The sequence below is a fragment of the Dermochelys coriacea genome, chromosome 16, assembly GCF_009764565.3.
Source record: "Dermochelys coriacea isolate rDerCor1 chromosome 16, rDerCor1.pri.v4, whole genome shotgun sequence".
Classification (NCBI taxonomy): Eukaryota; Metazoa; Chordata; order Testudines; family Dermochelyidae; genus Dermochelys; species Dermochelys coriacea.
The window spans coordinates 15,137,596-15,163,917 of NC_050083.1; the positions used below are offsets into that span (position 1 = coordinate 15,137,596).

At 44.1% G+C, this 26,322-nt stretch overlaps 1 protein-coding gene across 5 annotated transcripts in view; it reads left to right on the plus strand.

Annotated features, from left to right (window-relative positions):
• The window catches only part of NUP214 (nucleoporin 214), an 82,459-nt gene that overhangs the window by 33,869 nt on the left and 22,268 nt on the right, over positions 1 to 26,322 (plus strand). For 3 of the 5 annotated variants that reach the window (XM_038374392.2, XM_038374395.2, XM_043498495.1), the window contains exons 23-27: positions 1,090 to 1,251; positions 3,290 to 3,398; positions 17,266 to 17,341; positions 18,172 to 18,280; positions 25,405 to 25,510. In XM_038374392.2, the coding sequence (XP_038230320.1) occupies positions 1,090 to 1,251; positions 3,290 to 3,398; positions 17,266 to 17,341; positions 18,172 to 18,280; positions 25,405 to 25,510 (562 nt within the window). The remainder of the gene's footprint in view (positions 1 to 1,089; positions 1,252 to 3,289; positions 3,399 to 17,265; positions 17,342 to 18,171; positions 18,281 to 25,404; positions 25,511 to 26,322) is intronic. The other 2 variants (XM_038374393.2, XM_043498494.1) reach the window with 1 other exon arrangement.

Below are 26,322 nucleotides of genomic sequence, written 5' to 3' on the forward strand. Positions count from 1 at the left end.
CTTGAACTCAGGCCGCTAGTGTTGAAGTAACACTAGAAACTTTATTGTAGCTTTTCCTATAGCCTGGGCCATTTAGATCAAGACTGAGAAATTCAACTAAGATTATCTTATCTATTGGCTAGAGGACAGGAGGGATAGTCAAGACTCCTGCTTTTGCCACTAATGTGTGACTTTGGGCAAATTACTTGACCTTCTTGTGCCTCAGGTTCCCCAACAGTAAAAAGGGATGAACCTTTTTGAGCCATAAATATGAAATCTTACATGGGAGATGGGCCTACAGCTCAAATGTGCATATTGAGGGCCTCAGTTTGTAGCTTTGTGTCTAACTTCCGCTTTCAACTGGTGTAGCCAGGTTTAACACTTGGCATCCCACTGTCTGACAGGTTTCAGAGTAGCAGCCGTGTTAGTCTGTATTCGCAAAAAGAAAAGGAGTACTTGTGGCACCTTAGAGACTAACAAATTTATTAGAGCATAAGCTTTCGTGAGCTACAGCTCACTTCATCGGATGCATTTGGTGGAAAAATTAAATTAATGCAAAATTACTGTCTGACAGTAAGGTGACTACTTGTGTGTGTGCGGTTTCTCTCCACACCCAGAAGAGTTGTGCTCGTGTCTGTAGGGATCCTCTAAGTGATCAAGTAAGATGTCAGTAGACATGACTATAAGGACAGACTGAGAAATAGCCACCCAATATGTCCATGCTTTTATGTGACCGCCTATATCTGATTGAGAAGGTTTTTTTTTCAGCAGATGACATTCTCATTAAGTTTTATTAAGGAATTAATGTAGGAACTGGGTCATGTTTTTGCAAAGGGAGTAAGATTAAGGGTTGGCAATTTGACTCACCCTGCATGCTGAAAAGATATCTGATTAGGACTCCACTGCGTGCAGTTTATTAGAAGTTATGGGAAAGTGAACATTGCCAGATTTGATGAATTGCTAGTTGCTTGACTGTTGTAAATTAGTCTTGTCTGACTATATGAGGATTCAGCGGGAACAGGTGTATAGCTTTTAAAGAGTCAGTACGTTCTAGGAGGGGCTTTTGAGTCTCCCTTGTTCATGAGAGTTCAATGAACTGTATCTTTTTAGTGCCTACATCTTCAAGCAGAATTGTTCCACAGGGGGCAGATAGCACAATGCTTGCAACAAAGACTGTGAAACATGGGGCCCCTGCTCCCACTGTCACCGTCCCAGCACCACAAGCAGCTGCTGCAGCAGCATTGAGAAGACAGATGGCTAGCCAGACTCCAGGTAAAACTAATGTTAACTGACTAAAATCTGGGCATTTCTACATGTGTGTGGTGTTTTCATTTATTTATTTTTATTTATGTAGTGAGTGAATTTAATAGACTTTTAATGCCTTTGAGGGTAAGAAACAATTGACCTTGGCATGAGCAAGTCTGATACGTACAGGATCTGTATATTATTCCCCACACAAGGCTGCCAGTGGTCTCTTCTCTCTTATTTGAACTCTCAGAAAAAAATGCCTGAAGAATCAACATCCAGAGCTACTTAATATTCATTTTAATTTATGCAGAAACGCAGGAGTTGATGACTATATATCGGGGTGGCCAACCTGTGACTCCGGAGCCACGTGTCTTTTCAGAAGTTAATATGCGGCTCCTTGTATAGGCATCGACTCTGGGGCTGGAGCTACAGGTGCCAACTTTCCAGTGTGCTGGGGGGTGCTCGCTGCTCAACCCCTGGCTCTGCCACAGGCTCTGCGCCAACTCCACCCCTTCCTGTGCCCTCCCCTGAGCCTGCTGTGCCCTCTCTCCGCCTCCTGCACTCCACGAAACAGCCATTTGGGAAGTACGGGGAGGGACGGGGAGACGCTGATTGGCAGGGCTGCCAGTGGGCAGGGGGGGTGGGAAGCTGATGATGTATTACTGTGGCTCTTTGGCAATGTACACTGGTAAATTTTGGCTCCTTCTCAGGCACAGGTTGGCCACGCCTGCTATATATCTTCAAAAACTAACATTACAATCATCTGATATACATAAGCCCCAAGGAATTCTTGATAGATGATGATTGCACAACTGAAATAATAATTAATCTATGTAAAAATCCTCTGTGATTAATGAAAGGTAAAAGGAAAAGATGTGTTGCCCATCCTAATAGTTGTTCACCATGTTAGTTATGTTAAAAGATGTATATTTTAGAAAGGTTTAATATTAATATTAATATTAAAGGAACACTGTCAGGTAGGTTAGTCCTTAGATCTGGCTGTGGGGTTTTAAAAGACCTTAATAGAAAAATCTCCATATACGAGGGGTTGGTTTTTGGGGTTTTTTTTTTTTTTGTTGGATTTACACATCCCTTGTAGCACCCAATCATTGCAGGAAATAAAATTCAGCTACATACAAAAAGGAAACTGACTAGTGTGTCTTGCTTGTCCAAGGTGAATGGAACTGCAAAAAGTAGATGAACAGCATGAATACTGGAAAAGTAAATTAGGAATTTAAATTTTTTTTATTAATTTTAGACGTTAATAAGGGAAAGGAGGGGGGAAAAAAGGGCAAGGTAAGAGATTTGTGTTAAGCATGACTTACTCTATAAATCTCTCAATGCAAAATACAGTAATTCCAAATATTACAGAATCCAGTAAGCTGGATTGTATTATCTAAATTGGAGTAATACAAAGTAATCTAACTAATTTACGATAAGTAATTCTACACAGTAATTACAGTCTAAATTATAGTAAAGTTTATATGACATTGCCCCCACAAACAGAGCATGCATTTATGTGGCCAAAATAGCAATCATGCACACTCAATAGGTATTTCTACATTGCCATTCTTTTACAGTATAATTTTGGCACCTTAATATAGACTTTTATTCTCCACTGAAAGATTTTTTGGCGGGGAGGGGATGAGAGCAAAGAAAGAGATATGATCATAATCACAGTTCCAAGGATAAAATGGCCAGAATTCTGAATTGCAATCAGGAGATCTGTCAAGTAGTGATACCAGTTATCACACCAGTTATTAATGTCCTCCATGCATAGTTATCAAAAATTCTCTATATATCATAGATGAGCTCTCATAAGTCACAAGTTTTCTAATCAGCAATAAATTACTCATATCAAATTTGAGCCAAATTGTTCTGCTGATTTGAATAGATCAGGAGTTCCCTTGTAGCTAGTGTACTGCAGATTCCCTCCCCGTCCTCCCAAGTGTACATAGGTGGTGGTCTAGTTAAGAAGCTACTCTTCTGGGTACTTGTACAATTCACATGCAATGGAATATTTCAGCTAATTGGTGGGATTCATCTCTGTTCACTCTTAAAGCAGTGAGCACCTCCTTGACTGAATCAACTCTGAAGAATGTCCCTCAGGTGGTGAACGTGCGAGAACTGAAGAACAATGCCTCAGCCCCTGCTGTTTCTGCAGTAATAGGGTGCGTGAACAATTTTCCTTTCTCTACATTTTAATGACAGGTTTCAGAGTAGCAGCCGTGTTAGTCTGTATTCGCAAAAAGAAAAGGAGTACCCGTGGCACCTTAGCTGTAGCTCACGAAAGCTTATGCTCTAATAAATGTTAGTCTCTAAAGTGCCACGGGTACTCCTTTTCTTTCTACATTTTAATATATTCCTTTAATTAGCCCTTGCAATAAGGTTCATCTGCCAGTAGGGGGCAGTATTACTGCTTCATATAATCTGAATCTGTTGAAGTGGAAGTGTTTTGGGGTGTAATGCAGGAATGCACAGCTGCTCCTTGCTGTTTTGTTAGCACACAGGTCTTGCTGGGGAGAGGTGGTGGGTACTGTCCTCCCCGAGTTGTTCAAGGACATGCTACATGATTTGCCTAAACAGGAAATTTCCAGTGTCCGTTTTAGAGTCCTGATAATCTAGGCTAGTGGATCAGTATTAAGTTTGCTTTTCATTATTAGGTTGTATGTAAATATAAAATATGTTGGTACATCCCCTTTCTGTTATGGTTCTAGATCCTATGTTTTCATTGCTAATGCAAACTCTGGATCCTATTACCTCAGTGGCGAGCTTGAAACTTTGCTGTATGGTCCCCACTTCCCCAGTTACTAGTATTTTTGCATGTATCCTCTACTTTTGAATGGGGAAAACACACCCATCTGAAACTGAGTGGGTGTCTGTGGGTTTGAGCTGTCCAGCTGCTCTCCTGTTTGTTCCTTCTGCCATAGAAAACATCTGCTCTGTAGTTTAATTCTCTAATCCCATGCCCCTGGGTTCCTGCCCTGAAGGATTAAGTTTATACTCCAGCTTCTCTGGTAACTTGCATTGTTAGAATTTCTTCACAGTAGAAAACCCTTGATATATCAAGGATTAAATATTAATTAGGGGCAGAGCTCCCCAGAAATGTATCCAGATGCTAGGCTGTCTTGCTCAACAGAAACCCAGGAATATGAGCTCACTGTTTAATTTACAATTTATCAAGCAGTTCTGACTTCCCTATGAGTTTAACTGAAACTGTTGGCCTTCCCATACTCCACAGCCAGCTGCCAACTCAGGTCATTCCATGGATTTCTCTCTTCTCACCAGGCAGTGCCGCCAGCCAGAAAACTAATTCTTTTCTCTGTCAGTAATGATCTTGAAATCTTCTTGTTTTGTTTTTCTGTGATAGTTTAAACGAAGAGAAATGAATGATTTTTTTAAAAGTGAGGGAGGAGAGATTTCCACTGAAAAGTATTAGAGGAATTAAGGATTATGCTGTATTCCTGCCAAGATTAAAAAAAAAAAGAAAGAAAAAAGAAAAGGAAAAAAGGTATTACAAAAAGAGAAATTCACCATTTGCTTCCAGTGTAAATTGTCTGGAATTGCAAATGCTTTATCCTGGACAATGATGTGCATTGGACATGCTCCTCTTGAGACTATTTCAGTTTGCCACTTCTGGATTTCATGTATTTTGTATTCCTCTTTTTGATGGAGAAGGGAAAGCAGAATTATTTTGAAGTAGCTTATCAGAATGCCTTTTGAAAAGGTGTTTTCTAAAGGTGAGCATCAGTTGTTGCTTACCTCTGGGAGTCCAACTTGGAGGGTCTATGCTTGGAGAAGGTTCAGAAGTTCCTTAGTATTTCATTTTCCCTAAAAGCATTTTCCCTACCTTCCTCTGAGACAGTACTTTCTTGAAGAGCTGTAGACTACCAAATAACGGTGCCCAGAACTCCTGCCAAAAGCCAAATTGGGATGAGCCTGTGGAAGTGATCTCTGCATGGTTTAAGTTTGTTGCATGTTCTGTGCCAAAAAATTAAAAATTCTGCGCACAACATTGCAAAATTCTGCATATTTTGTTTGTCAAAACAACACAATATAATCACACCAGTTTCAATTATTATTTTGAGTAATTTATTTCAAAATACCTGTCAGCAAGTATGTCTGTAACAATACAGACGACAAAAAAAGATTCAGGAAATGTTTTTTGACAAATAGATTCCTTACTAGACATATTATTACTCAGTTCTGTATTAATTCATTTAAACTATAATACAGAACCATATTTCCTGCACCCCTCAGACACAGTGCAAGGGCTTGGGGGAGTCGGGGATAATGGAGGAGCTGAGGGAGAGGGAAGTAATTTCTGGGAAGGAGCCAGGGTGTGAACTTGGAGGGCTGTTGGGTATGGGTGGGAAAAGTATAAAACAGTTTTTTTTGGGGGGGTGGGGTGGGGAGGGCTTGTTAAGCGAGCTTCCCCCACGCAGACCCTGGCTGACCCCTAGCCTCTCCCATTCAGTCAGGCACATCTGCCCCTGTCCCCATGTGTCCTTGCATCCCCATGTGTCCACATGTCCCTCCACCCCCACTCAGACACCCCCTCCCCCTATCCCTATGTGTCTGTGCCCCCATTCAGCTGTGCCCCTTCCCCATGTAGCCCTGCACCCCCTCCCCCGTCCTTATGTCTGTGTCCCCACTCAGCCATCCCCTTCCCCCATGTGACTCTGCACCTCCTCCCCCATCCCCATATGGTCCTGCAGCTTCTTCTCACCGTGGCCTTGTGCCTCCACTCCTGTTCAGCCCCTGCCCCAGTCTGGCCTCCCCCACTAGCCCTTATGAACCCCAGTCTGACCCCCAGCAGTCCCACGCTGTCTGTCTCCTGACCTGACCTGACAGGCATTGTGAAGAAGGCACTGCAGGCTGTTTCTCTTCCCTAGCTGGCTGGGAGTGGCTTCTGTGTCTAGCGCCACAGTGCCCTCTGATGGGGAAAAGGCAGAATTGCAGCAACTTTCCAGACAGTTATTTTCTGCAGAGGCTGGCCAGGAGCGGCTGCTCTGTTCTAGTGCCATAGCGCCCTCTTGTGTGCAAAAGGTAGAACGGCAGCAACTTTCCAGCAGAAGCTATTCTCTGCAACAACAAAAAAATGAAAAATGTGTGGCACATTAATTATGCATGTGTGCGGTGGCGCAGAATTCCCCCAGGAGTAAAACTATATCTAAACTATATTGCCTCAATAATCATCTCACTGTTATGCAGCCTTGTTAGAAATGCTGTTTCCAAAATGAACAATCGATGCACGTCTTGGATGAGTGTTAACTTGAACTCTATGATAAACTATTTTAGCTTCAAATACTTTTAGACTTGCAGTATCGATCTGTATCTATAATTCATGGGGTGCCATATACCTTTATATTTCAAAGGCTTTTATAGCCTTATTGTATAACTGACCTCATAAAAGTGTACCATCTAAAAAAAATCTACCAAATAGAGCCCATGGTAGCCAGTCACATTGATTACTAAATAAAGAGCATCCATCCAGCAAAGTTGTTGTCAGTTTTTGCTACTTCAGGCTACCTGTTTTTCTCTTGCCACAGCAACACCTTCTCTGGGCTGTTGAGCTGCAATGATTTCTAGTCATTATCTAGTCAGGTGTTCTGTGGCCTGTAGTTAAACAAGTTGGTGGCCTCAGTCCAGTTGTTAGTGTATGGTTGATCTCCTCGCCAAAAAAACCAAAGGGCATCTCCACAGTTGGAACCAGACTTTCCTTTGTTAATAGTTTAATCAGAAGAGCTAAGGATTGAAGGAGCTCGAAGACTAAATTTTCCTCTCAATCAGAGAGGTGACCCCTTCAGAACAGTCCTGAAGCATTGTGGGACTGTGTGGGGAAGCTTGCCCCACCTCTGCCTGTATTTTACCTGCTCTGTGCTTTGCCTTCAATCTGGCACCTTTTTAATAAACATCCTATATATCTATTGCACCAACATTCATCAGTCCAAGCAAACGTAGCTGCATTGAGTGAGTAGAAATCATATTCTAATAACACATCAATGGCTCACTATCATTTCCCCTTTGGGAAGAAATTTTTTGATAAATGTTAAGGTCATGAGTTGCACAAAATCATTTACATGGAGATGATGCTTATACCTTTCTCTGATTTTAAAAGTAATTTAAGTTCTTACTGCAAAGAGTAAATCACTGAAATGTCTTCAGTGATATCTGGATGTAATTTGACAACGGAACAGAGAAATGTACAAATTGATATGATCTCTGTACATAAATCTGTGATTGAAATTGGTTTGGAAAACCTTTGTGAATACAGAAGGTAATAGCTGACACATCTGATCTGGCTTTTACTTCGACGCATTACGACAGCATTCTGCTCCTGTATGCTGACATTCTGTACTGCTCTAGCAGAAGGAGCAGGAAGGCTGAATCAGTGAGTCTTTTTATTCTCTTAATTTCTTTATATATTATAACAAAGAATCATAGAATCATAGAATATCAGGGTTGGAAGGGACCCCAGAAGGTCATCTAGTCCAACCCCCTGCTCAAAGCAGGACCAAGTCCCAGTTAAATCATCCTAGCCAGGGCTTTGTCAAGCCTGACCTTAAAAACCTCTAAGGAAGGAGATTCTACCACCTCCCTAGGTAACGCATTCCAGTGTTTCACCACCCTCTTAGTGAAAAAGTTTTTCCTAATATCCAATCTAAACCTCCCCCATTGCAACTTGAGACCATTACTCCTCGTTCTGTCATCTGCTACCATTGAGAACAGTCTAGAGCCATCCTCTTTGAAACCCCCTTTCAGGTAGTTGAAAGCAGCTATCAAATCCCCCCTCATTCTTCTCTTCTGCAGACTAAACAATCCCAGCTCCCTCAGCCTCTCCTCATAAGTCATGTGCTCTAGACCCCTAATCATTTTTGTTGCCCTTCGCTGTACTCTTTCCAATTTATCCACATCCTTCTTGTAGTGTGGGGCCCAAAACTGGACACAGTACTCCAGATGAGGCCTCACCAGTGTCGAATAGAGGGGAACGATCACGTCCCTCGATCTGCTCGCTATGCCCCTACTTATACATCCCAAAATGCCATTGGCCTTCTTGGCAACAAGGGCACACTGCTGACTCATATCCAGCTTCTCGTCCACTGTCACCCCTAGGTCCTTTTCCGCAGAACTGCTGCCGAGCCATTCGGTCCCTAGTCTGTAGCGGTGCATTGGATTCTTCCATCCTAAGTGCAGGACCCTGCACTTATCCTTATTGAACCTCATTAGATTTCTTTTGGCCCAATCTTCCAATTTGTCTAGGTCCTTCTGTATCCTATCCCTCCCCTCCAGCGTATCTACCACTCCTCCCAGTTTAGTATCATCCGCAAATTTGCTGAGAGTGCAATCCACACCATCCTCCAGATCATTTATGAAGATATTGAACAAAACGGGCCCCAGGACCGACCCCTGGGGCACTCCACTTGACACCGGCTGCCAACTAGACATGGAGCCATTGATCACTACCCGTTGAGCCCGACAATCCAGCCAGCTTTCTACCCACCTTATAGTGCATTCATCCAGCCCATACTTCCTTAACTTGCTGGCAAGAATGCTGTGGGAGACCGTGTCAAAAGCTTTGCTAAAGTCAAGAAACAATACATCCACTGCTTTCCCTTCATCCACAGAACCAGTAATCTCATCATAAAAGGCGATTAGATTAGTCAGGCATGACCTTCCCTTGGTGAATCCATGCTGACTGTTCCTGATCACTTTCCTCTCCTCTAAGTGCTTCAGGATTGATTCTTTGAGGACCTGCTCCATGATTTTTCCAGGGACTGAGGTGAGGCTGACCGGCCTGTAGTTCCCAGGATCCTCCTTCTTCCCTTTTTTAAAGATGGGCACTACATTAGCCTTTTTCCAGTCATCCGGGACTTCCCCCGTTCGCCACGAGTTTTCAAAGATAATGGCCAAGGGCTCTGCAATCACAGCCGCCAATTCCCTCAGCACTCTCGGATGCAATTCGTCCGGCCCCATGGACTTGTGCACGTCCAGCTTTTCTAAATAGTCCCTAACCACCTCTATCTCTACAGAGGGCTGGCCATCTCTTCCCCATTTTGTGATGCCCAGCACAGCAGTCTGGGAGCTGACCTTGTTAGTGAAAACAGAGGCAAAAAAAAGCATTGAGTACATTAGCTTTTTCCACATCCTCTGTCACTAGCTTGCCTCCCTCATTCAGTAAGGGGCCCACACTTTCCTTGGCTTTCTTCTTGTTGCCAACATACCTGAAGAAACCCTTCTTGTTACTCTTGACATCTCTTGCTAGCTGCAGCTCCAGGTGCGATTTGGCCCTCCTGATATCTTTCCTACATGCCCGAGCAATATTTTTATACTCTTCCCTGGTCATATGTCCAACCTTCCACTTCTTGTAAGCTTCTTTTTTATGTTTAAGATCCGCTAGGATTTCACCATTAAGCCAAGCTGGTCGCCTGCCATATTTACTATTCTTTCGACTCATCGGGATGGTTTGTCCCTGTAACCTCAACAGGGATTCCTTGAAATACAGCCAGCTCTCCTGGACTCCCTTCCCTTTCATGTTAGTCCCCCAGGGGATCCTGGCCATCTGTTCCCTGAGGGAGTCAAAGTCTGCTTTCCTGAAGTCCAGGGTCCGTATCCTGCTGCTTACCTTTCTTCCCTGTGTCAGGATCCTGAACTCAACCAACTCATGGTCACTGCCTCCCAGATTCCCATCCACTTTTGCTTCCCCCACTAATTCTACCCGGTTTGTGAGCAGCAGGTCAAGAAAAGCACTCCCCCTAGTTGGCTCCCCTAGCACTTGCACCAGGAAATTGTCCCCTACGCTTTCCAAAAACTTCCTGGATTGTCTATGCACTGCTGTATTGCTCTCCCAGCAGATATCAGGAAAATTAAAGTCACCCATGAGAATCAGGGCATGCGATCTAGTAGCTTCCGTGAGTTGCCGGAAGAAAGCCTCATCCACCTCATCCCCCTGGTCCGGTGGTCTATAGCAGACTCCCACCATGACATCACTCTTGTTGCACACACTTCTAAACTTAATCCAGAGACACTCAGGTTTTTCCACAGTTTCGTACCGGAGCTCTGAGCAGTCATACTGCTCCCTTACATACAGTGCTACTCCCCCACCTTTTCTGCCCTGCCTGTCCTTCCTGAACAGTTTATAACCATCCATGACTGTACTCCAGTCATGTGAGTTATCCCACCAAGTCTCTGTTATTCCAATCACGTCATAATTCCTTGACATCACCAGGACCTCCAGTTCTCCCTGCTTGTTTCCAAGGCTTTGTGCATTTGTATATAAGCACTTGAGATAACCTGTTGATCGCCCCTCATTCCCAGTATGAGGCAGGAGCCCTCCCCTCACAGACATTCCTGCCTGTGCTTCCTCCCGGTATCCCGCTTTCCCACTTACCTCAGGGCTTTGGTCTCCTTCCCCCGGTGAACCTAGTTTAAAGCCCTCCTCACTAGGTTAGCCAGCCTGCTGGCAAAGATGTTCTTCCCTCTCTTCGTAAGATGGAGCCCGTCTCTGCCCAGCACTCCTCCTTCATGGAACACCATCCCATGGTCAAAGAATCCAAAGCCTTCTCTCCGACACCACCTGCGTAGCCATTCGTTGACCTCCACGATTCGACGGTCCCTACCCAGGCCTTTTCCTTCCACGGGGAGGATGGACGAGAACACCACTTGCGCCTCCAACTCCTTTATCCTTCTTCCCAGAGCCACGTAGTCCGCAGTGATCCGCTCAAGGTCATTCTTGGCAGTATCATTGGTGCCCACGTGGAGAAGCAGGAAGGGGTAGCGATCCGAGGGCTTGATGAGTCTCGGCAGTCTCTCCGTCACATCACGAATCTTAGCCCCTGGCAAGCAGCAGACTTCTCGGTTTTCCCGGTCAGGGCGGCAGATAGATGACTCAGTCCCCCGGAGGAGAGAGTCCCCGACCACCACCACCCGCCTTCTCCTCTTGGGAGTGGTGGTCGTGGAACCCCCAACCTCAGGACATCGCATCTCATGCCTCCCAACCAGCGGAGTCTCCTTCTGCTTTCTCCCCCCAGACCTATCATCTGGTCCACTCTCCGCAATGGTACCTGTGGAGAGAACATGAAAGCGGTTAGTTACCTGTGTCTGTGTTACTGGAACCCGGACATTCCGCTTACCTCTTCTGGAGGTCACATGTTGCCAAGCTTCTTCACTGGCCTCTTGGCTCCTCTGTGCAACCTGCTCTATATCTTTAGAGCTTTGTGCCTCTAGAAGGCTATCCTGAGTTTGGTCCAGAAAATCCTCAGTCTCTCGTATACAACGCAGGGTCGTTACCTGTTGCTCCAGACCTTCAATCTTCTCTTCCAATATGGAGACCAGCTTGCACTTTGTACAGACAAAGTCGCTTCTGTCCTGTGGAAGAAAGACAAACATGGCACATCCAGTGCAGGTCACAGCAGCTGAACCCCCCCCTTCCATATCACCTACCTACTATGAGCTTCCTCAGAGACGTTGGCAAGATGTAACATCCAGCACCACACAGTGAGGCTGCATCTTTATCACTAGGTTCTAGTCTGTCAACACAAAACTTCAAGATGTAGTTTTGAGCAATAATACACAAGATGTCTGCCTTATACTTGATATGTGCTATGTAACCAGAGTGCCTTCAATGAATCAGCATTATCTAGTGGCAGACTTTTGTTTGGTGCTCTGTCACTGAGTCACTGTGAGACCTTGAGCACCCTCTGCCTCAGTTTCCTCATCTGTGCAGTGGGCACAATATTTTGTGAAGCACTTTGAGACCCTCTGAAAAAAAGTGGTGTGTGTGTATGTATATATATATTTTTAAGTGGACTTGTTTCATGAAATCATAGCAGATATCTTTAACTTTTTTTAATCTGAAGTATTCAAGGACTTTTAGATTCTTGTTTTATGTTTACTTTAAATTTAAAGTTAGTCTGTAGCTATTTTAACATAAAGTTTAAACAGGCATAGTAGGAGGAGAGGCTTAACGCATTCAGTGAAGTGAATTCAGGTCGTGAGCAGGAGGAGAGAATATGAATGTCCTGGTCGGTAGCAGTCAGAGAAATTGGAGTTTATAAGATGGACTAGATCAGGTCTATAATAGACCTTTGTAATTTGAGAGTTCCTTTTGTGTGGGGATATGTGGTTGTGTGTAGCCAAGAGGAGGCAGAAGAAGCTAGAAGTGAAAGTTTTTTTTTTTTTTATGGCTGTAGCAGTGTTTGAGTAAGTTAACTGTCCATGTAACAGAAGTAATCCTGCTTTGCTGATGAAAGGTGGCCTTTCACTGAGGGTGATTTCATATCTGCACTGGCTTTGGAAATTGTCACTTTCCTTGACCAGCTGATACCAGTGACTGAAAGTGACAATGGAAAGTGCATTTTTTGATGCTGCCTGACAGGATGCTTCAAACTATTTTTTGCTGTATTTTGCATTATGATGATAAAAGTTAGTTAAGGGTTTCCAGGGCTGACGTGTGTGTATTATATATCTCAACTTTGGATTCTGCAGACATGGGATCAAAAAAGCCTGCAGCAGCTGAGAACTCTCCCTTGTCACAAAACTCAGTACCTGACATTTTCGGGTGTATTATACTTTAGAGTTCTTTTTTTTATAATGGGTTTGGGACCAGGAGGGCTCTTAAGAAGCTGAATATTTCATTCACACCCTGTCACCTGTTGAATCTCCTAGCTGTTTACTCTGTAGCCTTTCTCCCCTGCTTTTGTCTCTTTGTTCTTCATTTCTCCTGGAACGTGCTCCTCTGTTAAATGTGAGTCTAGGGCCCAGCTTCTGTTCAAAGCCCCTGCACAGCCCTTAGTTGAATTTCCATATGCTTCTAGTATGCAATACTCTGGAACCCTCCAGTGTTGGGAGCACCCCAGACACAAGCACTTGCCAGGCCATGCAACAATTCAGCTAGAAAGATATCTGCTGCCTGCACTGAGAGCCTCTTTGCCCTCTGCTCCAGCAGGTGGCTTTCAACAGAGAGACTTCATGCTGAGGGTTTTGCCCTGCAGCACCTCTCTGCCGAAGGCCCCCTGCAGAAGCAGAAAGCACAGAGAGGCTCTGAGCCCCGGCAACAGTGGCAGCGTAAGACGCAAACCCATTGATAAGACACAGGTGACCTTTAAGCCTAGTTTAATAGTCTCTTAATTAGGAAAACAAAAAAGGCTGTTGATTAAAGAATTTTCCCAAACACTTGTGGCTCCCCAAAGGAGCAGCAACTCCACTGCCAGTAGAAGTGCCACAACTGTTGACTTAGGGACGCAAGACTAGGGGAGAAGGTCCAGAGAACCCTCTTCCTCCCTGTCCCTGTAAAAAGCTGATTTGGGAAGGCGAACTTTAATTGACACGTTCTCTATTTAGTAAAACTCCACAGATCTTTCTCTAGCAAGTGACTGTCTCCTCTAGCTGACCATGAAGTGTTTAGAAATCAAGTATTTGAGCTGTGTGTGAATGTTCCAATTCTCTGATTTCTTGGAGAAAGGAATTTGTATTTGTACTGCAACTCACATAAGCTAGCTTCGTGTCTCCAAGCATGTCCTGCTTTGTTCCTCTAGCTTGCCTCGGGCATCTGCAGGCCCTGGCAGTCCCTGAAACTCATTCATTTTCTCTCTTGTAACATTGATTATTGTGCGTAGGAGAGAGCAGTGCTATGTACTGCACACAACATTCCTAGAGGAGAACTGCTTCGGGTGGTTCAACAGTAGGAATACAGCTCTGCTGCACCTTCAGGGAACACTGGAATGAAATTATGGGGATGTCTTATCTTCCTGATTTGTATTTCTGAAGAGTCTTTATGCTCTTATTTTGCCAGTCATTGGTCGTTAATACCCCACCTGTAATGAGAAGTGAGATCAAGGGGTTATTGCAATGGTCTGTATGTTAGATTCCTGAGTTCTGTTCCCAATCCTGCCACAGATTTCTTGTGATCTTGGGCAAGCTGCATAACTGTCATGCTTTTATAGTCATCTGTGAAATGTATGTAATGCTCACTTACTTCCAGAGGTATGATTAGGCTTAATGTTCAAAAGTGCTTTCAGATCCTGGGATGAAAGAATGCTAGGAGTGTGTTATGACTGTAAGTGGGTCTGAGGTTGAATCCTGCCTTTTCCCGTCTCCCCTGCACTCTGTACATAATCTAGTTTGTATGGAAATGAAATGAACTTGGTGTACACATCTGCTGGAGCTGTGCATTAGTCAAGTGGGCGTTAGATAGGGCTTTTGGCAAGTAAATTGTTTGTGCAAGAGCTTTCAAATTATCACCTATAGGAAGCTAGCATGGCGTTTCCACCTGGGATCTTGCATATTGTGTTGATGACCAGCAAATAAGTTCTGTTGTCAGTACACTGATTCTGAGTATTGAAATGGCAACCCCCTGTGCTCAATGTATTTGTGACCTGTAGGAATCTTTGTGTGATGTTTACCAAATCTAGCCTTCAGGCATGGTACTGGCTTTTCCCCTTCATTATTGGGTTTCAAATTTTATTGACACTTGGCTCGGGGTGTGCTGGTGGTATGTAGAGCTGAAGGTAAAACATCTGTGGAGATATCGGTCACGGTGCACCCTGTACAGGCTGGTTACAACTCCTTGCATAGCTTGTTCTCATTCAGTTCAGGAATGTGGGGTGCCCTTCCCTGAAGCTTCAGTAGTAGTCTGGTTATAATACATCTGAATGATTGTCGTTCTGGTGGGTGGGGAGGGTGTGTGTGTGTGTGGTGGTCCTGAGAGGGCGCATGCAGAATGATGTCACATCAGACCTAGACATTTGATTCAGTATTAGAAATGCATGACATCACCTTCCCTTGAGGTAAAAGGGCTTTGTTCTTGAATGGCAGGAAGACATGGTCTGAATCTTAAGACTAGCTTGTGCCCTGAGGATTGGAGGAGAGCATTCAGGATATAGGGCACTACTGTTACAGCGTAATGCACTTGTGTGTAACAATCTGCAGACAGAGGGATCTGGATGAAAAAGATCCTTGCTAATCAGAGGGTCTAAAATAGTTGTCTAGAAGCTGTCTCATTAACGAGTAGAGTTATGCTAAATAACCTCAGATGTTGGATGCACTGTGTGGCACAAGAATGAAGTGCCTTTAATCACTTGATGGATGGGCATATGGTAGAACCAGAAATGCTGTTTGTGTTTAGTACAAACACTGACTTATTTTCTAGGCTGTGGGATGTCTGCAGTGGGCAGGCGTTCTCCTGAGGAGACTTGGCTATAGCCTCTGCCACCCCCTCCACACCACAACCCTTTGCACCAGTCAGTGCTGCCCTGAACATGGGCTGCAGAGGGACATGAAGCACCCTTCCAGGAGCACCACTGCATGCCTCTAGAGCCACTAGATAGGGTTAATTCTGTCTGATGCAGCTTTCGCAGAGTACATCTTCGTGCATGTGAGACGTGCTGAATTGAGGGTTCTAAGAAGTGAAGCCATCTGTCCACACCAATGCCCTACTGCCTTGCTGTGGATGGACCACCCACGGGATTGCTAGAGAGCACTTCACTCTTCCTGCCCTTTTAATTCTTGGCCTCTCTGAGGGTGTCAAGTATGATTTTGAATATGGACTCCAGATTACTAAAAACTGTACTGAAATCGCCAACTCATTGCACATAGACCATTGAACTTTTCAGTTGTAATGACTTGCCATAACAAACATGCCCTGGACTTGAACAAGTAGCTTGACAGAGAGAGACTCTCATCCAGTTACCAATGCCATGGGGGTATCTATTCATTCTCTCTACACCCAGGGACCTTGAGCATCTTGTGAAGTTTCTCATCACCTCCCTTCCTCTAATATTGAGCATTCTCTAATGCTAGTCAGTTGCTGAAATTGTTATTGTGGTAGCTGGGTAGAGGGCTATTCCAGTGTGTGCAACACAGGGAGCTTTCGTTGCTGGTAGGGAAGGACTTGCGATTAGTGCCAGTCCTTTTTAAAGCTTTGTTTAAAGCATCAAATCCTAGTCAAGCTTCCCCTCCCCTCACCCGCAATAAAAAGGCAAATGGCTGTGAGAAATCATTCTTGTGTGTACTCGTCCCATTTCCTTGGGATGTTAGGAAAATTCTGAGAGTTTTCCGGGTGACTGACTGACACACTTCTGATTAGTGTGTGGGAGTTGGAGTGGTGTAGTAGTTACAGCACTTTTGAGACCCAGATTTGATTTCTGCCTAGAGAGGAGTACTTCTGAATCTTCGTCTGTCTCATAGTGGAGAGAGATCAATTTTTTACAGAGCACCTGTCACTGGTTTAGATGTGGGGGAAAACAGGTCATTACTGCTTTCTTCTAAAACCTATGTTATTGGACCAAATGGACCACTAATGGGAAGAGTTCCTGTGACTCTATGGCAATTGCCATGTTCTAATAATTAGAGCCATAATGTGACGCACAGTGGGAGCTAGGTTTCATCCCAGTAGTAGTTGCCTTTCACTAATGATTGCCCATGGGCTCAGAAGTACAGTTTATAAAGCAAGTTAAGCTTTCATATCACCCTAACCAAGCAATCACATTATAAATCACAGATTAACCAGGCCACCACCCTTTCTCACTAGTTCACTGTTTGTACAACTTTGAAGCCAAAGCGCAGGGGGGTTTTTTCCACATTTTTTGTCTCCTTTTGTTCATTGCTTTTGAGAGTTGCATATATTTGTATCCAGTTCCAGACTCTGGAATGTGTGGAAAGCCTCTTGCCTTTTTATGCCTGGTGTATAACACGCACAGTCCCCTGACGTGCTGATTCTTTCTTCAATTCCCTGTTGAAATAGAGAGGAGTTCACTACCTTCTTTTCAGTGACATAAATGGGTGTGAAGGAGACTTGATCACTTAAGTCTAGAGCTTTAGACACATTTGCAGCCACACTCTGTTAAATGGGGCTTATTCATTTAAGAGGTTTATTCCATAATCTGATTTGTTCATTTGGGTTTTGCTAGAATCACGTGTTCAGAATCTTTGCTGTCAGTGCTGTACTAGACTTCTCAAAAGTTGATTCTTTGGGGAGAGACCTGCTTCTAAATTAGCCTTTCATTAAATCTTTATTTTATTTTATTTTTTTATTTAAAGATCTTCCGTACCTCAGTCTGCAGCCCAAGCAGTCCACCAAGTTTTGGCTACCGTTGCTACAAATCAAGCCAAGCAGGTATCTCTTGATATTTACCTTTTACCTATTAAGCATTGTGCCAGGCAGATGGTGTACCACTCTGTTTCTGCTGCTGTTGAATAGGTTGTCTTGCAGTCCCGTTCTACAATATCTATCTGGCATTCCTTTCAAACTCCTGCTTAATCTGTGACCCTGACTGGATAGTGCCAGACATATCTGTATTATGTCTCTTCACTCTACTGCTTTCGTTTTGTTTTTGAAAATAGCTTGCTGGCTGCAAGTGGCCGTGGTCTTGCTGTAGCATCAGGACTGGCTAGTCAGTCTGAAACTAACAGTGAGGGAGATAATGATAACTGAGTTAATGGACATTCCGAGTTGATGCAAAAACAGAGGCTGGTGGTGAAATCAGGGGAAAGAATAATTCTCCGCATCCAGTATTTTCTATAAAACCTTTTCAACTGGGGGATTAGATTCTACAGCAGGTTAATGGTCATCCATATCCCAAAACCATTAACGTTGTCAGTCTTTGTTCAGGAGAGCCTCAGAACTGCAGTAACAGAGGTTTGCTGGGCTAGACTGGAGACTCATTGGAAGAGTTGAGTATGGACTGTCTATTGAGTTTTGCAGAGCTATGTGTCTCACAACTGTAATAGGAAGGGGAATACTGCAGATTAGGACAAGATGCATTGCTAGTGTTGGCAGGTGCTTTGGCCAGCTTCTTCTAGTTTTATCTAGATCTAGTGCTCCTTTCCTTTTTTTAACACCAAATCCACCTCAAAATTACAGAGTAACTTAAAAAAAAAAGTTTTTTCAATTATACGCTTGTGCATTGAAGTAATATTTACATTAAGTGGTGTTTGTATTTTTAGGGGTCTCTAACCAGCTCATTTAAGGCACAGTCTTCACCTGTATCTGCATCCATACCATGTACCATCACTACTACAGCTGGTCAAATATCAGCAGGCAACAAAATCTCAGGTCAGTTGTCATTTCTATTGAGATGGAAACAAAAATGGGAGAAGGCCTGTCCTTCAGAGCATGCGGGGAAAAAAATCGACACTGATTCAACTTCTGTTGACTGGCCTCTTACTATTTCAGTCTAGAGAGAGTGTTTTAAAAGCAAAGGTACAAAAGATAAATGGAACAGCTGCTCAAAACTCAACCCATTCACATGGTTTTTGTCTAAAATTCTGCCTTGAAAAAGTTCCTTTTTCATTCTGGAACCAAGGTGACTACATGTAATATTTAGCTTGTGTGTTCCCTTTAAATGTTTGAAGTATCTGAACTGGACACTGGTGTATTTAAAAGAAATCAGTTAAAACAGAAGCCTGTTTAGGGCTTGAAAGCAAGGTACACTTAGCTGCACTCTGGGATTTTCATTGCGCCATAGCTGCATCCACACGAGATGATTTTGTGGCAAGCTGTTGAACTGTAGATTCACACCCTGGCTTGCCATGCAGTAACTTACTATGTAGGCAAGCTCTTAGATTGTGTAAAGGACTTCCACTGAAGTGCCACAATGACATCCTTGTCTAGAGGTAACAGTAATACTGTCTCCTATTCATTTCTGAATTTGTGGGTATTAACCAGAATAACCCATGCTAGGCAGTCAATAAGTTACCTATTTTAAGGGCTACTGCAGACCTTCTTACAATGATTAGCTACACCAATTATTTGAAATATGATCAAACATGCACACAAGAATGTTTCAGAGATTAATGTTAACTTCTGCTGTGACCATGTAGAGTTTGGAATTGCCCACACATCTTTATACAATAGTCATTTGCTGCCTTCAAAGTGAAGATGCGCGTGAATGGACTTTGCTATTCCATGACTAAGACCTGGTCTACACTAGAAACTAAGGTCGACATAAGCTATGTTAAGTTGATCTAATAATGTATGTCTCTATACGATCGAGTCCCTTCCACCGTTAAGTGGCCCATAAAGTCAACTTCTATACTCCACCTCTGTGTGAGGTGTAGTGCTTGATTCGACATCCCCGGGTTGACATGAGGTTAGTGTAGACACTGCGTTGTGTAATTTGAATGAATTGGCCTCCAGGAGGTGTCCCACAGTGCTCTGCTGTGACCGCTCTGGAGAGTACTTTCCACTCCACTGCATGTCAGGTACACAGGAAACAGCCGCTCCCCTGTTAAAGACCCGGGAACTTTTGATTTTTCATTTCCTATTTGATCAGCATGGAGAGCTCGCCAGCATAGCTGATCATGGTGACTCAAGGCTGCAAACGCGCTCCAGCATGGAGTACACAGGAGGTGTTGGATCTTATTGCTGTGTGGGGAGAAGAGTCTGTACAGGCAGAGCTCCAATCCAGAAGAAAAAACTCTGACGTGTGTCAAGATCATGCGAGGCACAGGGGATATAGTGCGGGGCATGGGGGAGAAGGGCTACACCAGGGACACGCAGCAGTGCCACGTGAAAATAAAGAAGCTTCGGCAAGCGTACAGGAGACAAGGGAGGCGAACAGCCGTTCTGGTTCTGCCCCACAGACATGCCGCTTTTATGAGGAGCTGCATGTGATTCTTGGCGCTGACCCCACCATGACCCCAAAACACTCCATAGATGCCTCCCAAGAGCCCCAGGATGCAACAACAAGGAGGACATTGATGAAGAGGAGGAGGAGGAGAATGTGAGGCAGGCAAGTGGAGGATCCATTCTCCCAGACAGCCAAGAACTGTGTTTAACCCTGGAGCCCATCCCTGCGCAGGACCAGTTGACTGCAGAGCGTGATGCGGGGGAAGGCATCTCTGGTGAGTCCACATTTCCAGTCAAACTGTCGGGGTTACATGCCATTATTTTTTTTGTTTAATCTGAACAAAAAAATAGGTGTAGTGGGTATCAGTGGCCACTCCAGCTATGCAGAGGGTGCTGTCCGAAAAAGACTGCTTATGTGCATGGGGATGGCCCGGGAATCCTCCCTGGAGATCTGTAGGAAGCTTTCATGGAGGTACTCTGCAATCCTTTGCAGAAAGTTTCTGGAAAGGTCTGCCTTAGTTCATCCACCATGGTAGGACACTTTCCCATGTCACTCCAGTATTAACTCTGCAGCATGCAGCATTGCTGCATAAGGACCTGTTCTATATCCAGACGCTTGCAGCATCTGCTCCCTTCCGTCTGTTGCCCTCAGGAGAGTGATATTGCATCAGGTCACCTAGGGGAAACGGAGGAAGTTTTCGATGCTAGCCCTTAAACTGCGAACAATTCAACTAGTCACACACACACACACACACACACACACACCCACCCACCCACCCATTTGCTGAAATATGGGTCTCACGACCACGCTTTCCCAAACATGCCATGGTTGTAGTTGGAAGGGATCACTGTGTGTTGCAAGCAGCATTGGAAAAAGGGGGGGGGTAGGGGAGGTGACTTCCTGTTTCCCCCTTACCACCCCCCGACCCATAAAATACTTTGTTTTTAAAAAACAAAACAAAAAAAACACTACTGTTTGGGGGGCTCTACCCTGGTGCCTGTCCTCAATCACCAGCCAGGTTGCTGGGGGGGAAAGAGGCCTTTTCTCAAGTTCCAGCCTGTGGTCCCAAGGGCAACTTCACAAAAGCAGCAGCACAAGACCTCTCGCCCATGCCTCGTGGCCGTACTCGCCACAGCTGGAGCAGCAAACCGATGCTTGCAATAGCCAGCGACTGTGATTACATTGTGACTGGTAGTGAAGTGTATTGAGGGGTGTTTTTTTTTTTATTTAAAAGAAAAATAAAAAATTAACCTTGCACCAGAAACAATGCGTTCACTGGCAATGCTACCCTTCTGCGTTGCGTTCCTTGCAGCAGAAACCTTTTCCATTGGGCCCATCCTCCACACCGGGACAGAGACTTTTCCAGATTAGAAGGCAGAAAAAAGAAGATTCGGGAGGACATGTTCAATAGGTTAATGTGTGCCTTCAAGAGTGACAAGACAGAGCTCTGAGCATGGAGGATTACACTGTCCGAGGACCTGGACATGGACAGGGAGGACAGAAGAGCATGCAGGGAACAAGAGCGTGCCATGCAGGAAGAGATGCTGCAGATTTTGAAGGAGCAGTCAGACATGTTGAGGTGTCTGGCTGAAGTTCAGAAAAGGCAGCTGGATGCTAGAGTCCCTCTGCAGCCTATGCTGAACCTGCTGCCATCCTCGCCCAGTTCTATATCCTCCTCCCCAAAACGTCCTGTGGGGCGAGGAGAGGGAGTTTGGTATCCCTTGCACTCAACACCAGGGGAGGGTACAAGGACCAGAAGGCAACCATTCCCACACCTTTGATTGTTGTTTCAGTGCATCCATAAGCAAGCTTTCATTGTTTCTCCCCAGTGTTATCAGCCCTTTTGCCCCAGGTTCTTACTTTTCTTTGCTGTCTGTGTGTTTGTGTGCATAATAAAACTTAACAGATTGAGGAGAAAAGGCTCTTTATTCATTCAACACATGGTGGTTGGTGGGGCTGGAGTTTACGGGGAGAAAATGCAATGGAGGGGACAGTTAAGTGTCGCATTACTCTGGCTCGTTGCTGAAACTGGTTTTCAAAGCCTCATGGAGATGTAGAGCCCCTCGATGTGCTCTTCTTATTGCCCTGGTGTGTGGCTGTTCAAAATTGGCTGCCAAGTGATCTGCCTGAAAACCCCTCCCATCCCGCCAGAAACTTTTCTCCCTTTGTTTCACAGATATTATGGAGCACACAGCAGGCAGCAATAACAATGGGGATATTGTTTTCACTGATGTCAAACCTAGTAAGCAAATGGTGCCAGCGACCTTTTAAATGTCCAAAGGCACATTCTACCACCATTCTGCACTTGCTCAGCCTATGGTTGAACGGGTCCTTACTGCTGTCCAGGCTGCTGGTGTACAGTTTCATGAGCCATGGGAGTAAGGAGTAGGCTAGGTCTCCCAGGATCATGATTGGCATTTTAATATCACCAATGATTATTTTGCAATCTGGAAAGAAAGTCCCTGCTTCCAGCTTTCTGAACAGACCTGTGTTCCTAAAGATGCATGCATCACATACCTTTCCCAACCAACCCATGTTGATGTCTGTGAAACAGCCTCTGTGATCCACCAGCACTTGCAACACCATTGAGAAGTACCCATTTCAGTTTGTTCTCTTTGGCAAGGTGGTCTGGTGCCGAGATAGGGATATGCATTCTGTCTATCGCCCCATCGCATCAAAAACATCCACTATGTCCTGCACGTTGCACAGTCACTATCCTTTTTATCAAAAGTCTGTTAATGGCCCTGCAAACTTGGATCACAACAGATCCTACGGTAGACTTATCCACTCCAAATTGATGCCTCACTGATGGGCAGCAGTCTGGCATTGCAAGCTCCCACAGAGCTGTTGCCACTCGCTTCTCAACTGTCAGAGCAGCTCTCACTTTAGTATTGCTGCGCATCAGGGCTGGGGAATGCTCTTCACACAGTTTCTGGGAAATGACCATACACATTCGAAAGTTCTGCAGCCACTGCTCATCATCCCATAGCTGCATAACGATGTGGTCCCACCAGTCAGTGCTTGTTTCCCAGGCCCAGAAACGGCCTTCAGCCATGTCAAGGTGATGCCTGACTGTTGCCATCAACTGTAAATTGCTCCGCTCTGTGTTCCAGCAGAGCTGCTTGCATGGCATCACATTGTTCCACATGGCAGCTCCTGTATCAGCTGTGTAAATACTCGAGGATAAGGTGCAGGGTGTTTGTATTGCTCACAACAACAGTGTACAGCTGAGCGCCGTCCATGCTGATCATGCTATGGTGTCCACGCAGGCACCCAGGCTTACGAAAAAGGCTTGGTTGGTTTGCTGTTGATTTCAGGAAGGGAGGGAGGTAAGTGCATAATGGGAGGCTAATGCCATGTTCTCATAACCACCCGTGCCAATGTTTTGGTCCCATAAGACATTGCAAGCCCAACCCAAAATTCCAGTTAGCTACGTGCACTGTGTGATAGCTTCCCATAGTACAGTGCTCCGTGCGTCAATGCAAGCCCTGCTAATGAGGATGCATTCCGACGACCCAATGAGCATAGCGTGAACACGCAGGATTGACTTGCTTAAATCGGAGGCTCAATGTCGACTTACATAAAGTCAACTTAACTTTGTCATGTAGACATGGCCTAAGACTGAAGAAGTGATGGATAGTAGGTGGGCATTAATCTATTCTACTGTAGCTGCCTTGTTCAACCATCCCGTATGGTATGTAGGCCAAAAGAGGAACCTGGCAAGCAGTTGGCACATAGCGCTCTGACACCTGGAACTTGGCAGTTCTGGATTAGTTATTAGAAAATGAGACACGGCTATTTCATTGCAAATGGCTTTAAATAGTAGTTGAATATACTTCAGCATGAATTAATCACTAATCCATTTGACTGCACCGTTGGTTTTCTATGACTTCTGAGGTTTGTGCTCAGATGTGATCAAAGGGACTGTCAAACAATTTCTCCCTCCAGGCTCTTCTGGCTTTTGCATATCAGTTTGGGGATACTCTAGAGACTGTTAATCAGCCTTGTTTTTCAGTGCACAGCTAAATCATGTCTAGAAATCCATATGAAGGGACTGCTAGGAGAATTATGAAATATGGTGTAGAAAAGGGATTCATGGAGTAGGAAGAAGCTATTGCAGAAAAATCCCCACAGTGTTGCTTGTCTCCTGCATTATTCAGTTCAACATTTTTTCTGTAGTAAAAAATAGATAAAAGTAAATAACTAGATAAGTGTATGCATGCTTGTAAATATTAGGATTGGAGTGAGCCTTCTGTATGGAGCAAGACATCTTTCTGAAGTCACACCAGACTAGTATCCCTGTCTACTCTTCTGTTTCCAGTGACTTCTCAATAGCAGCTCTGGCTTCTCCATTTTCTTGGTGCAAAGGGAATTCAAAATAAGGAGCCATCTTGCTCTTAAGAAATAAAGGTTGAGCGCAGTTAAACCTCAACCCTCTTCCCCCCCCCCCCCAAGGTTTTTGTTTGTTTGTTTTTTTGTTTGTTTTGGGAGGGGGCTGGATCTAGGTTCATCAAGTAGAAAGAGCCAGTAGCCTCTGAAAAGTCAGTATTTAGAAGATGCATCTCTTTTTTTGTTACGCAGATCACCTAGTAGTCATCCTTTATCGCCATAAACAAAAATACCTCAAACTATAGTATCACTCAAGATTGTTCAGTTACACCTAGCTTGAGAATTCCAAATTAGTGCCCCTTTTCCCTCTAACAAAATTTAAAATGGAATGGGGCTGAGAAGATTAAAAATTACAGTGATGCTTGCTTGCTTTCACTGTATAAAAAGAAGAGGAAATCAGTGATAGCAGGAGGAGTTATCTTCATGCATGTGTTAGATAGCAGTGCTTGAAATGGGTATGGGTTTTTATAAAACCTCTTGCATAAATTTCTGAAATCCATCACATCGTTGATTCTCATGAAATATTCCCTTTAATCCATAGATGTAGGTTGCTTCTTAATCAGAGAATAGTCAATAAAAGTAGTCAGGAACCACATTTTACATAACAAAACAATACTTTAAAAAAGAACACGAGCCTCTTAAAATGTTAGTTGAAAATGTCAGATGTTGAATTTGATAGTACGTTCTCTGTATTTGAACACTGGTTGTTATGGTGATGGTTTCAGGAGGGAACACTGTCAAGGATCTCTTGGTAGATTTTGTTTGCTCTATAATCTTTATTTTATGAGAGAATGTGACCATTAACTTTGCTCCTAGTCAAATACAAATTATTACTTCAGTTTTGTTAAATAATGGTTCAAATGATCTTCAGTCTTGCACTAGTAGCATTAATACTTTTATGCATAAGTGTCAAACAAATAAAATAAAACTGAAATGCACTTTCTGAGGATATGATTTTAGAATTTTGCAAGACTTTTGTTTTCTGTTTCCAATTTGTGCAATAGGACACAATGTGTGTTTGTGAACTGCTCTTTTCCTTTTGATACTGTACATGATCCATAAGATATGTAAGAAATCTGCTGCGCTTGGCCTAAAAAATTCTCTAAGTACAGCGCATGACATGACAGGCCTATGCTGAGGGGGACCTGATGGTGAAAAGATGATGCACTGATTTCGTATGTACTGTTTTCTGCAACTTTTGTTGTTCTTGTAACCCTAGGGCAAGCGACAGCAAAAACAGTTGCAGCTGTGACCTCTCCTACAGTGACTTCAACTCCAGTGGCTGCTGCACAGTTTAACAAGATGTTTTCATTCTCTTCATTGGGGTCAGTTATGAGCCTTTTTATTTGTTTGATATATCTTCTAAGTACTATAGTGCTGCTACAGCGAATAATATCAGAGAGCTATGTAGCAATGAAAAATAGCTACTGTAATTAATTTATAAGACTTTTCTAGCAGTGTGTATGTAACTGAAGCTAATGGCTCTAGTCAAGGGCTTGGCAAGGCTTACATGGTTCAGAGAGAGGCTACATAAGCAAGGTTAGAAGAGCTATGGGAATTTGGCACAATTTTATTTTGCTGTGAACATTCTCCATCAGGAGAAGTGGATGAGGAATTCTGTTCATAGGTTTTGGATGGCTGGTTGGCAGCATGGCATTAGCCGGGTTGTGGAGAATGTATACAGTTCTAAGAACCTTTGAATCAGTTGGGTTGAAATCCAAGGGTTTAATTGTGGTGGTAAATGTGGCAGTGTATTTAGTGATGAAAGCACCAACCTGATGGTCAGACAAACTGAATTCACTCTCTGCCTCCTAAATGTGCAGCAGAGACACCACTCTCTACCTGTGTGCTTCAGACAAGTGTAAAGTAGAGTGCTCCCCTTTGGAGAGGGGCAGAAGAACATGTGATGGGGGATGGTCACTTCTCTGTGAAGAAGAGAGAGACAAAATGGATCTGGCTTTCTTATCACCTCTTTATCCAGCCAGGATAGAGAAGTAACAGTGAAGCTAGGACAAGAACATGAGAGAGTGAACCTTCAAATCTTCAGCTCCTAGCTGTTGAGAAGGCCTGAAGTTTCCTCTTCCAGAGGGTAAAATTGAGAGGCAGGGGATCTGGGCTAACCCTTGACTATCCTTGT